Genomic DNA, 11592 nt, shown 5'->3' on the forward strand with positions numbered 1-11592 from the left:
TGCCCGTCGTAGCTGTGTTGCTGCTGGCAATTCCACTCTGGCCGGCTAATGCACCCATGCAGGCGGCACCTTTGCCCACATCCATATTTTGCCGTTGCCCAAGGCGCTGGATGTTGCCAGGGGGGCACTGCTGGAGACCAATGCACCTGTGCTGCACCAGCTGGACGAGCGGTGCCGCGTCGAGATCAAGCGCATTTAAGGACTGGTGCCAGTGCTTGTGCTGCAACTGCTCTCAGCTGCCACATTCCCCAAGCCTCTTGCATAGACTGCATTTGACTGGGTGCCATCAGGCAATCTTGGCATGAAACTGAACAGCTCAGATGATGTTGCCTGAGCAAGGAAGAAGGAGCAGCACATGGCAGGTGTTGAGAGGCATGCACTGAAATAAAACAACAAAAGGGTTGAAATAAGAAGCAGCTTCACGAGAAAACTGGGGCCTTTGATGTCCCTTTAAAAGCAGCAAATCATGAGGAGATGACGGGGTGGCAGCAAAGTTGTCAGTAACCAAACCGACTTCAAACCGTGTCGCGAGCACGATGGCCCGCTGCTGCAATGCAGCCGCTACCGTTTTGAGGGTGGCAGCCCCGGTGCCCGCTGCTGCTTGCCGCCACTGTTGCCTGCACGGCCTTGAGCGCCGCTCGCTGCTCCGCCGCGGCCTTCAATGGCCTCGATTTCAAAGTCTCCAGAAGGAAACGAGGCACGCACCAGCTCAGCAACCACCGCACTCACACCTGCGGTGCTGTGCAGGCGTGCGTCCTTGGCAGCCGGCGGCAGCAGCCTGCTGGCCCTGATGCGGAGGGAGCGGCGCTGGTCATCGCTAGCGGCCACCCACTCCATTCGCCCGCTCGCCACTAGCTCCACGCGTGGGCCTGGCAACCGGTGTGACACAGCCACCCGCGCCGCCTCCTGCTCCGCACTGGCAAATGCCTGCTGCTCCGTGGCGCCATTGCGCCCTCGCACCAGCAGCTTCTGGCGCTGCGAGCGCTGCTCGCTGAGCCGGACTAGCACAAAAGAAAAGGATGACCAGCTGTCAAGCTGCACTGCCGGCAGGTGCTGCGCCACCCACACATCGCCGCTGCTGGCGGCCTCCCACCTTCATGGCAGGCAGGGCAAGTAGCAAGTCAGTGGGTGACAATCGGCACCAGCACCAATTGTTGAAGCACCCTGCCATGGCCTCACCTTTCAGAGACTTTCCGCTCAATCTCCTGCTGCTGGCGTCGCAAATGCTGCGCCTTGCGGGCAACTGACACGATCTGGGTAGTGGCAGCCACAGCCTCCTCTCGCAGAGGGCTCTGTGGCAACGAGCAGGGGCAGGCAATACAGGGCGCTGCAGATTGGAAGGGGCGGTTCATCTTGTGCCGCAAGACAGCGTGTGGGTGGGTGGGTGCAAGGACGCAGGCCCCGTCCCACACACCCATGCCGCTGTTGCCGGGCTCACCTCCTTGATGCTTCCATCAAGCAGCACGCACTGGCTGAGGCCAGGGGACATGAGGTTGAGGGATTGGTCCAGGCTCTGGTCCACGCTCATGCCGCTGCCCCCCACCATGCTGCTGTTGTGCAAACTCAGCGTGCGCCCAATTTGCATGTTAAGGCCGCCGTCCACGGTATCCATGAGGCGCAGCGCTGCCGTCCACTCCTCCTCGTCCTCCCCTTCTGCCAGCCCGCCATTTGCGCCAGGCGGCGCCGGCGGCTCAAACTGCTTCATCTGCTCTGCCTGCCACTTCCGGGTGAACCGCCACCTGCAGCGCGACGGAAACACATAGACGGTTGTGAGTACATTTGCAAGGAAAAGGGAGGCTGGATTGCTACAAGACTGGCTAAGCCCCAGTCCCGCACCTCCAGGCCGCATTCATCTCCTGGTCCAGCGATGTCTCCCCCGCCTGCATGAGCTGCTGCACCGCCGTGGGCGCTGGCATAGCGGGGGGCGAGCTGCCTCCTGCCTGCACCTGGGATGGCTCGCCATGCTCTGCAGCTGCGCCGTCAGGCGGCCGAAGCACTTCCCCGCCGTGCGGCCGCTGCTCCTGCTGCTGCTCCTGCTGCTGTCGAAAGTGATCGGCAAACACCCTTTGCCGCCCTGCCCAGGTGCCAAGGGCCCCATTCTCATCCTCCTGCACCGCGCCATTTTGATGTCTGGCTGAGTGCGGTGCCGGGGGTGCTTGGCGCCGGTTGGATGGGGTGCGCCGCCAGTGCTGGTGCCCGCCGCCGGCCGCTCCCTCTGCCTGCTCATTGCCGGCGGAATCGCTCAGACTGCCTGAAGACCCCCGCTTGGTGTGGTGTCGGGGCAGGGATGGCTCCACCCCAGGGTCATGGTTTGCTGGTTCCCCAAACCTGCAGAAAGCGGTGGGGAGCGACTCGGCGGGGGGGCCATGGGCCCGCCGCTGCCAACTGGGGGGCTGCAGCTGCTTGGCTCCACGCCATGTGCCTGGGACCGGCCTTCCTGAACCAGTCGCGAGCGGAATACACACGCTGTGGACGGCCTCCGACCAGGCCTCCGGGCCTACAATGGGCATACACGCTCACCATCTCCCTTCCATAAACCAGACCAGGTCGACCGCTGTCATGAATGCAGCGCACAACAACCGCCTTCGACTCTCAAGTTAGCCGCATGACTGGAACGTCGTGGACTTGCAGCTCGTGCCAACGCTACAACTGTGTAAGAAGCGAATAGCGAAGTGAGATGAGCGAGACAAAGGTCATGTGGGCCGAGGGAGCCACCGGCCATGTGCCGCCAAGCTGGCGGTGACCTCTGACCCGCCGAGAGGGTGCAGTTGCACTGGAGATTTCCAGTTCGTCCTCTGAGTGGCCCCTGGAAATGGCACCAGGGAATTTACAAGGACCAGAGCTGCAGCTTGCAGGGGCTGTCCTCATCAATCTGTACCCAACAGTTGGTCAGGCTGGTATGCAGACGGTAGCCCCACGCAGTCAGCGGCTCTGCCAGCCGCTGCATGAGCGGCGAATAGCCCACCAGCAGGCGTGGCCGCTGCGAGCGGGGCCTGGGCCCCAGCACATTGCCCAGGTAAGCGACAGGATCCTGCTCAAAGCACTGGCGCTGGGACAGCGGAGCACTAGATGGGGTGTGAGGGCAGGTCTGGGGCAGGGCCAGCCACGCCTCCGAGTGTTGGTTCAACCAGGCGGTCGCTGCGGCGTGCTGGGGCGGGGAGCAGTCTAGGAACCGCATAGGAACAGGACAGTGCAAGTGGGTGTAGTAGGGCGTGGCGTGGCAAGGTGTGAGGAAGAGCGTGCTGGCACCAGAGGGGCTGCCTGCAGCATTTGCCTCATGCCGAATCAACTGCATGATGCCTATCTGCGCTCTGCAGGGATGCATGCAGCATTGTGAGGAAACATGGCTGGACAAAGCGCCCGAATGAGCATGACGGGCGAAGACGTGCTGGATCTCTCCTCCATATGCCTGCTCTCACCGTTGATGCACCAGCATGAAGTAAGCAGCCATGGGAAGCTGCAGGAAGAGGCATGCTGCTGCGCCCCAGCGCCACAACTTGTTGGGCTGCCGGCTGTTCGACTGCTTGCTGTCCAGCACCTGGGAGGATTTAACCATTACTGGCTGCCTGCCAGTGCTGCTCCTGCTTCCAAGCAGGCGTGCTGCCGCTAGGCCGCAGTAGGGCATGAGCAGCTGTAGCGCTGGCAGCAGGAAGCGGAACTCCTTGTGTGCTGGCAAGCTGTATGTTGTCAGGGACCACGCTGCCAGCCCAGCCAGCCGCAGATGCCTGCACAGGTGGCAGAGGCGCAAGCCCGGCTCTGATGCACTGCACGAGTAGCTAGCATGGTGCCATCATGCATGCACTCTGTCTAGCGCTAGCAGCTGCTTGAAGGGCATGGCAGCCTCGTTGACGCGTGCACCTGCCGCTGTGTCTGGCCATCAGAAGGCCTGCTGCCATCAACGGCAGCAGCGATGCCGCTACCACTGGTAGGCCTTGACTGAGGTTCCAGTGCCAGGCGTGCCGCCCATACTGCGCCGAGGCCCCTGCCAGCAGGTTAAAGCGCAAAAACTCCCAGGGCACAGCCACCCAGCTGCGGTGCAGAGGAAAGGGGCATGCGGCAGAAGTGCATGTGACGCAAGGCTGGTCTAGGGTGGCTGGTGGTGTCAGCCACCGCACCATCCTATCCCACCAATCCAGCTCACCGCCCATATCCTGTCCGGTCTATCAATGCTGCGGCGCCAAGCAGGCCGCCGCCCACTGTGGCAGCATTTAGCAGCAGTGGTCCCAGGCCACGGTGTCGATGCCAAAGCAGCTCCAGCGCGCATGGCAGCGCCCAGAAAAGAGCGCTAGATGGCCGGCAGACAACGCTGAGGGCGGCGCAAGCTATCCAGGCACGCTGATGGCAGTGCGGCATGCCATCCCTTCGCCCAGGCTGTCGTTGGCCCCGCCTACTGCCGCCATCACACAGGACCCTGGTGCTGCGACTCGTGTGCCTAGTGTTGTTGTCCCGGCTGAGCAACCAGTGGTATGTGCCGGCGGCAACGGCCAGCGCCTCCATGCTGTTGGAGTACGTGCGCACCAGGCAGTAGCCGTTGAACCAGCTGGCCAGCTGGCATGCAAGGCACCACCTGCACAGTCGCAGCGGGAATGGAGATGATGCAGCATGGGAGGCATGTGCTAGGGCAGACCGAACAGCAAGCCAACCCCAGATGATGCACCCCAGCCAGCCAAGCCAGACCTGCCGATGTGCTGGCCCAGCTCCAGGGCGGCAAGCCGCGCCACATACATATCGGTGGCGGCAGCACACCAGGCTTGCAGCAGCAGGGGCGCCCTTGTCACCGCCCAGGCGCTGTCCATGCGCAGCGCTTTGAGCAGGGAGTACACTGTGGCAAAGAGCAGGGGGTGCACATAGCTGCGTAGTCCGGCTGCCCACTCCCAGGTCAGGTGGCCATACCTGCGGCAGTGCATGCAAACAGTGCAAGAGCCGAGTTGAGGCTATTGCATTAAGAATGCAACAACCTGTGCAGGAGGCAGCTGGTAGCAGCAGGGCGCAATCTGGGACGTACCCAAACACCAGGCGGTGTGCAACCTCGATGCTCTGCCAAAACTCGTCTGGCGCAAAGGCAGTACGAATGGCCAGGGCCTGGGTCACCCGCACCACCAGCGCAGCCACCAACACCACCCGCATGCCTGCACCGCGGCGCAAGGCGGTGGCCGGGTGGGCGGCGGCGGGTGCAGATGGGCGGTTGCAAATTGCAGCTGGCGGGCGGGCGGCATGTTGCCTAGGCGCACGACGGCTACCTGGGCTTCTGGGACGCAAACACAGCACCGATCAGTTTCCAAAAGAGGAAGAGTAATGGGGGCGAGGCAAAAATTGGGCCACGGCGTTCCAGTGCAGCGTAACTGTTCTCTCCCAAAAGCTCTGCCACCACAGGGCGTGAACAGTTTCAGGTGTCCTGCCACATTTGTACTGCTATATCGCACGTCGGAAAAGATGCAACGCTGCACATGCACTTGTTGCCAGCACCGACAGATGGGCCGTTCACGCAGCAGGGAGAGGAGAAGAGGCAGAAGTAGGAGCGGCGAGGGACGTGAACGGCGGCGGTGAGGTTGCACTCCACAGTGTTTGCTCCATCCAGGCGAACTCGTGATGATTGATTTCCTGCAGAACAGCAACATTGTCTTTTGGAGCGAGGAGGCCCATCTAACACATGTGTTATTGCGAGCTTGCGCAGGGAGAGGGACCGATCAAGAGATTTACCTCGAGAAAGATACCGCAGGCGACGCAGCAGAAGCACGGGCAGGAGCAGGAGCAGGGAGCATGGCGGCCGCTCGGGGTCGGCCAGCCCTCCACGCGGGCGGAGCTCCAGCCCGCCTCCAGCAGACAAGCGCCGCAGTGCCTCACCACCTTGCAGCCCCTCGCAAGATGCCAAGGCAGTTGCACGAGCGGAGATGGAGGCCAAGGCCAGGGCCCTGCGCGACGAGGAACGCCGCAAGTGAGCGGGTGCCGAACTGCTGCGTCAGTTCAGGCTTGCCAGGGAACTCGTAGCAAGTTGCATCTACATGGATCACACATGTGCAGCAGCAGAGTGCCATGAATTCTTCTGCTGCATGCTGATCAGGTCCCCCTGTGCGGGCTGGCTGTACTGCGTGCAGGAAGCTGGCTGAGCTGGAGGCCCAGCTGATTGAGGCAGAAACAGCGGCACGTGTGCAAGCCTGGGTGGAGAGCAAAGTGGCAGAGGCGCTGGCCAGCGAGGTGGTGCAACAGACGTTGCAGCAGCAGCTGGAAGAAAAGCGCAAGCTCCTGGAGCAGCAGGTCTGCAGCTGGCTGCTGCCCGCCTGGGTCACCACATGGCAGGCACCTGCACAAAGCCTCACTCCTGCTGCTGCGTCGCGCTGTGAGCAGGTGAATGAGGAGCTGGAGCGGGAACGGCAGGTGGCCGAGGAGGCAGAGCGGCGGCGGCGCGAGGCCATAGAGCAGCAGAAGCTGGAGCTGCGCAAGCTAGAGGAGCAGCGGCAACACATGGAGGAGGCGGTCAAGGCAAAGCAGGAGCAAGAGGAACAGGCGGAGGCGCAGCGGCGGTTTCAAGAGCTGCAGGTGCTGTGAGGATCTGCCCCTTCCCTTGCAGTCCGCCTATGCTTGTGGGGCCGCCTCTCATTGCTGCACATGTGATGACTGTGCATCTGGGGTGCAGGCAAAGATGCGTGAGGCCGAGGAGCGGCGGCGGCAGGAATCGGCAGCGGAGAAGGAAAGGCGACAGGCCAAAACCAATGCAGCAGCCAGTCGACCCAGGCTGGCATTCAAACTGGGCTGACTCGCCGGCTGACACAAACAGTGTAAATTCATGTGCGATGTGCCTTCAGGTGATCAGCAAGGCGGGGTGGCGGTGGTTGTGCAACCTGCACAGCGCTGCATGCAATGCTAGCCCGTGCCAAGGGGGCTGAGTGATGGCACCGCTGAGGGTGGCGCGGTGGCATGATGGTGACTCTGTGCCTCAGCCACACTCACTTGAGGACTGAAGGCACCTGTGGTGCCGCCACGCTGTGCTGTGCTGGGGCCCGCTGTGGATGGCCGCGCAAAGGCATTTGGTCCTCAAATTTTGTGCTCGCGCGAGACAGGGGCAGAGTTTAACGGTGCTCCCCCGTGTTATGGAAAAACGCCCAGCACTAGCAGGGTGGCTCCTTGCGGCCCTGTTGCTGCGCTTGGCCCTGTCGCTCCACAGCTACTCTGGTGAGCTTGTGGCGCGAGGCGAGTTGCGATGCCGCTTGAGAGCAGGCGCCCCACCCTGCCGCCAGCCGTTGCTCCCCGCTGCCCGCAGGGATGCACACACCACCGCGCTATGGGGACTACGAGGCACAGCGGCACTGGATGGAGATCACAGTCAACCTGCCAATGGAAGAATGGTAGGAACCCACCTACACTGTGCGTGCCCGCTCCGTGGCCCCAGCGCCCACCGCCCTAGCGTGGGTGCTTGCAGGTATCGCAACTCTTCCCTGAACGACCTGAGCTACTGGGGCCTGGACTACCCACCACTCTCAGCCTACCAGGTCAGGGAGATGCAGGCCAGTGGCAGCACGGCGCCTAGGTGGGAAAAGGGCAGCAGCTTTGGCTCAATGGCTCCTGTGCCCTCGCCGCAGAGCTGGTTGTGCGGCAAGTATGTGCAGCTGTTTGAACCGGAAGTAGTGGAGCTTGGAACCTCACGTGGCTACGAGTCACCCTCCAGCAAGAGGCTGCTCCGCTGGACGGTGATGGCGGCAGACGCCCTGGTAGCTCTGCCCGCAGCTCTGGCGGCTGCAAACACTTTTGGTGGCAGCAGCAGCGGCAGCGGTAGGCAGCGCCTGTCGCTGCTGGTGGCCATGCTGTTCAGCCCAGCACTTGTGCTCATTGATCACGGCCACTTTCAGTACAACTGCATCGGATTGGGGTTGGCAGCAGGCAGCGCAGCGGCAGCAGTTTCTGGCCGCCACGTGCTGGCAGCGGTGGTCTTCAGCCTGTCGCTGAACCACAAGCAGATGGGGCTTTACTACGCTCCTGCCTTCTTTGCCTACCTGCTGGGCAAATGCCTGCAAAGACCTACGCCGGCAAGCAAGGTGAGGTGCATGGGCTGGCTGTATTGGTCGCAGCTGTTGGTGTCTGTGTACCTGTGCACTTGCTTCACAAGCGGCTGCAGCTGCCTGCATTCCTCCACTGCTGTCATTGTCTTCACTGGTGCGCAGGTGGGCGGCGTGGCGGCGCTGGGCGTCGCAGTGCTGGCCACGTTTGGCATGGTGTGGGCACCCTGGCTGCGCTCGCCAGTGCAGAATGCTTGGCTAGGCGTGGTGTACCGTGTGTTCCCCACCCAGCGCGGGCTGTACGAGGACTATGTGGCCAACTGGTGGTGCGCCTCCTCTCGCCTCATCAAGTGGGTCCGCCTGCTCACCCAGCCCCGCCTGGTACAGCTGTGCGGCGGCACCACGCTGGTGGCGGCAGCACCGGCCATGGCTGCACAGGTGATGCGCCCCACCCCACGCGGCTTCCTGCTCTGCCTGGCCAACAGCGCAATGGCGTTTTTCCTCTTCTCATACCAGGTGAGGGTGCAGTACCATGGGAGCAAACGGCGTGGGTGTTGGGGGACTGTCTGGGCAATGGTTGGCTTGATTTCAAGACAGGCGCAGCGTCAGGCTTCACAGCTTGGTGCCCAGTTGGCTTGCCGGCCCCGAGGTGCTCCCCTCCTCTCTTCTGCTTCCCCAGGTTCACGAAAAGAGCATCCTGCTGCCACTGCTTCCCCTGAGCCTGCTGTTGGGTTCAGAGCACCCGCAGCTGCTGTGCTGGGTCAATCTAGTCGCCACCTTCAGCATGGCGCCATTGCTGAAGAAAGACGGGCTCACCTTGGCGGCCGTGGGCGCCACCGCATTCTGCCATGCAGCCATTCAGCTGGCCAGCGTCGCAGGGCTGGCAGGCACGGGGGAGAAGCAGCGGGCAAGCAGTACCTTGCTGAAGGCATGGCAGCGGCGCCTTTTTCGGCTGTCGTTGGCAGGCTGCGTCGCCATCCTGGCAGCGTCTGCCGTGCTGCCGCCTCCCTCCCGCCTCCCCTTCCTATACGATGCACTCATCGTCACGTGGAGCTTCCTGCACTTTGCCGCCCTCTTTGGCTACACGTACATGCTGCAGCTCCAGGAGTACCGTCGCGCTGCCGGCAGCAAGGTTAAACAGTTGTGAAACAGGCTGTAACTGCACTTCATGCATGGCAGATTGGAGAGCCAGTGCGGTTGACAGAGTGCCACACTGCAGTACCTGAATGTAGTAGATTTACAATAGAATTACAGCATGTTGTTACTTGAGCAGCTTGGCCAGCTCGGCGTCCAGCTGGGGCAGGATCTGGAACAGGTCCCCCACCAGCCCGTAATCGGCCAGCTGGAACATGGGGGCGTCGGCATCAGAGTTGATGGCCACAATGACCTGCACGTGAGAACAGCAGCGGCGGGAAGTCCCAGTGCCTGATCAAGCGCAATAGAAAGTGGCCGAGGATGTGTGTTGGACTGCACCATTGAAAGGCAGCCAGCAGGCAGGCCTGCAGGATTGGGTCGTAAATGTGGCGGCATTGCATCAGGAGCTGGGCACGGACCTTGCTGGATGACATGCCTGCCACATGCTGTATGGCGCCACTAATGCCAACTGCAGAGAGGCAGGGTAGAAGGTTTTGTTCACAGAATATGATTCAGTATCATATCGCCCTCTGCTCCCAGCTCTACAACAGCTCAGCGGCCAGTCTGGCTCACTTGCGATGTATAGGTCTGGCGCTACAACCTTGCCAGTCTGTCCAACCTGCGTCACCGCAGCAATCAAAAATCAAACACAACAAAAGACAAGGGATGGCCAGACAGGGCAGTCTCACCAATGGTGAGGGCAGGCAGCATCCTTAAGTGCCGGCTTCTGCTGCCGCCAGCACCACCTGCCTGGAGGTCATTGGGTGCGTAGCCGGCATCCACCGCCGCGCGGGAGGCCCCCACTGCTGCCCCCAGCTTGTCTGCTAGCGGGTCCAGGTAGGTGTGGAAATTCTCTGCGCTCTTGAGTGCCCGGCCGCCGCTGATCACCACCCGCGCCTGCCCAAGCTCCGGACGGTCTGTGGACAGGCGCAACAGGAGGAAATTAAGCGGGTAGCAAGAGGGACACGGGTGGTGGTGGGGACATTGCTGATCAGCGATGGAGCTTTGTAATGCAGCAAAGAAAGGTGAGGTCAGGCCTGAAAACCACCGAGGCACACGTCGCAGCGAGGATCCTCACCTGACTTGCGCACGTCTTCCGCGACCCACTCCGACACACCCGCTGCGTCCCGGGCTGCCTGCAGCTCCTCTGCGCTGACGGGCTGCGCAGACGCGTTGCCGCCTTGGGCCGTTGCCGCCGCAAAGGCGGTGGGGCGCACTGTCAACATGCGTGGCCCCTCGCCCAGCACTTTCACGGTGGCCAGCGCATTGCCGGCGTAGATGGGGCGCACGAAGGTGGAGCTATCCTTCACCTCAGCGACATCAGCCACTGCCTGCAGCGGGCGAGCAGAGGGTGGAGCAGCTGCAGGTGCCATGCAGCTCCAGGCGGCCAGCAGCAAGTTCATGGAGTCATGTGCAGATTGGCACCCCTCCCTGTGATGCCTGCCGCACCTGCACATCCAACAGTGCTGCTGCCCGCGGCAGCACATTGCGGCCGAAAGTGCTGGAGGGGGCCAGCACGTGGGTGTACTTGCGGCTGCATGGGGAGGGGGGGCACAAGATATGGCTGATGGCACTATTCCGCGAGACAAAAAATGCACACATCGAATGGTCAAATCTGGTTGCTCCAAGACTGGCTGCCCGTCACTCCTGCTCCCATCCCCCCACCCACTCTTACTTGCTCTGGACCACCTGCAGGAGGGCTGCTACTGGCTCTGCCAGGCTGCGCGCCAGGCAGGGGTCCTGTGCAGTCAGCACGCCCGCCACGCCATCAGCCTTGCTGGCTGCCTCAGCCGCGGAGGTGGTGCTTTCCCCCGCCACCAGCACCGTGACAGGCCCCCCCAGCTGTTTGGCTGCCGTCAGTGCATGCAACGTGTTGGGCTGCAGCACGCCATCCTTATGCTCTGCCAGAACCAGCGTGCTGAGCTGCAGGGGAGGGGCAGAGTGTGTCGTGGGGGAGAGTCTGGCCGAGGCAAGCTTCCAGGGAGAGAGTTATGCTTCCCAAGGCGTGGAAATGACAGCACACAAGCTGCACTCCTCTCACCGATCGCAGCCCAATAGTGGCAACCGCGTTCGCCGCCCGCCTAGCGGGCTTAAGAAGGGCCATGGCGGCGGGCGCCACCGCCAGCACGGAGGGGCAGGCAGCTTTCGGAAGGAGTGCGCTCCGATCGAGCGTCGAGTTGGGCGTTTCTCAGCCCTGCAGGCAGCCGCTGCACGCAGGTCACCGCAAGGCTCGCGGGTGTCCCCGCCTCCCTGTCTTCCGGACCCCAGGAACCCTCGAAGGAACGCCCGGGAGGCAGTAGATCGTCTTGGCGAATTACCGCGCCGCCCAAGCATGGTTAGCGCATCCACGGTGGCTGAGAAAGCAAATTTCAATTTTTTGGTTCTGGGGAACTGTTTGGATGTCGCCAACTTCCGCATCGATCTGCTAAGCTTGCACAGGCCGCCTCCCCCCCCCCGCCCCCCACCC

At 62.4% G+C, this 11592-nt stretch overlaps 4 protein-coding genes across 4 annotated transcripts; 1 reads left to right on the forward strand and 3 right to left on the reverse strand.

The window, feature by feature from the left end:
* Window positions 1-316: 316 nt before the first annotated feature.
* CHLNCDRAFT_140305 (hypothetical protein) lies at window positions 317-1916 on the reverse strand (the record flags this gene model as incomplete). The annotated part of the gene is made up of 5 exons (XM_005850731.1): window positions 317-330; window positions 732-1093; window positions 1180-1292; window positions 1439-1739; window positions 1837-1916. The coding sequence occupies 5 exons, from the start codon at window positions 1914-1916 to the stop codon at window positions 317-319; spliced, it is 870 nt and encodes a 289-aa protein (XP_005850793.1).
* An 898-nt stretch (window positions 1917-2814) lies between these two features.
* CHLNCDRAFT_29690 (hypothetical protein) lies at window positions 2815-5293 on the reverse strand. Its single transcript, XM_005850732.1, has 9 exons — window positions 5241-5293; window positions 5006-5129; window positions 4678-4893; window positions 4425-4567; window positions 4142-4322; window positions 3859-4029; window positions 3560-3725; window positions 3420-3505; window positions 2815-3311 (listed from the first exon to the last, which is right to left on the reverse strand). Exons 2-9 carry the CDS (start codon window positions 5125-5127, stop codon window positions 2828-2830), a joined length of 1569 nt encoding a protein of 522 aa, XP_005850794.1. The 5' UTR covers window positions 5128-5129; window positions 5241-5293; the 3' UTR covers window positions 2815-2827.
* A 1961-nt stretch (window positions 5294-7254) lies between these two features.
* On the forward strand, window positions 7255-9138 carry CHLNCDRAFT_19730 (hypothetical protein; the record flags this gene model as incomplete). Its single annotated transcript, XM_005850431.1, has 5 exons — window positions 7255-7343; window positions 7418-7487; window positions 7578-8030; window positions 8157-8507; window positions 8671-9138. Coding segments are annotated over 5 exons (1431 nt in total), but the record flags the coding sequence as incomplete, so codon positions are not given.
* Window positions 9139-9252: 114 nt separating this feature from the next.
* On the reverse strand, window positions 9253-11229 carry CHLNCDRAFT_140308 (hypothetical protein; the record flags this gene model as incomplete). Its single annotated transcript, XM_005850733.1, has 7 exons — window positions 9253-9378; window positions 9545-9594; window positions 9872-10042; window positions 10204-10456; window positions 10575-10659; window positions 10801-11048; window positions 11167-11229. 7 exons carry the CDS (start codon window positions 11227-11229, stop codon window positions 9253-9255), a joined length of 996 nt encoding a protein of 331 aa, XP_005850795.1.
* Window positions 11230-11592: the final 363 nt, after the last annotated feature.

The sequence above is a fragment of the Chlorella variabilis genome (assembly GCF_000147415.1).
Source record: "Chlorella variabilis unplaced genomic scaffold CHLNCscaffold_3, whole genome shotgun sequence".
Lineage (NCBI taxonomy): Eukaryota > Viridiplantae > Chlorophyta > Trebouxiophyceae > Chlorellales > Chlorellaceae > Chlorella > Chlorella variabilis.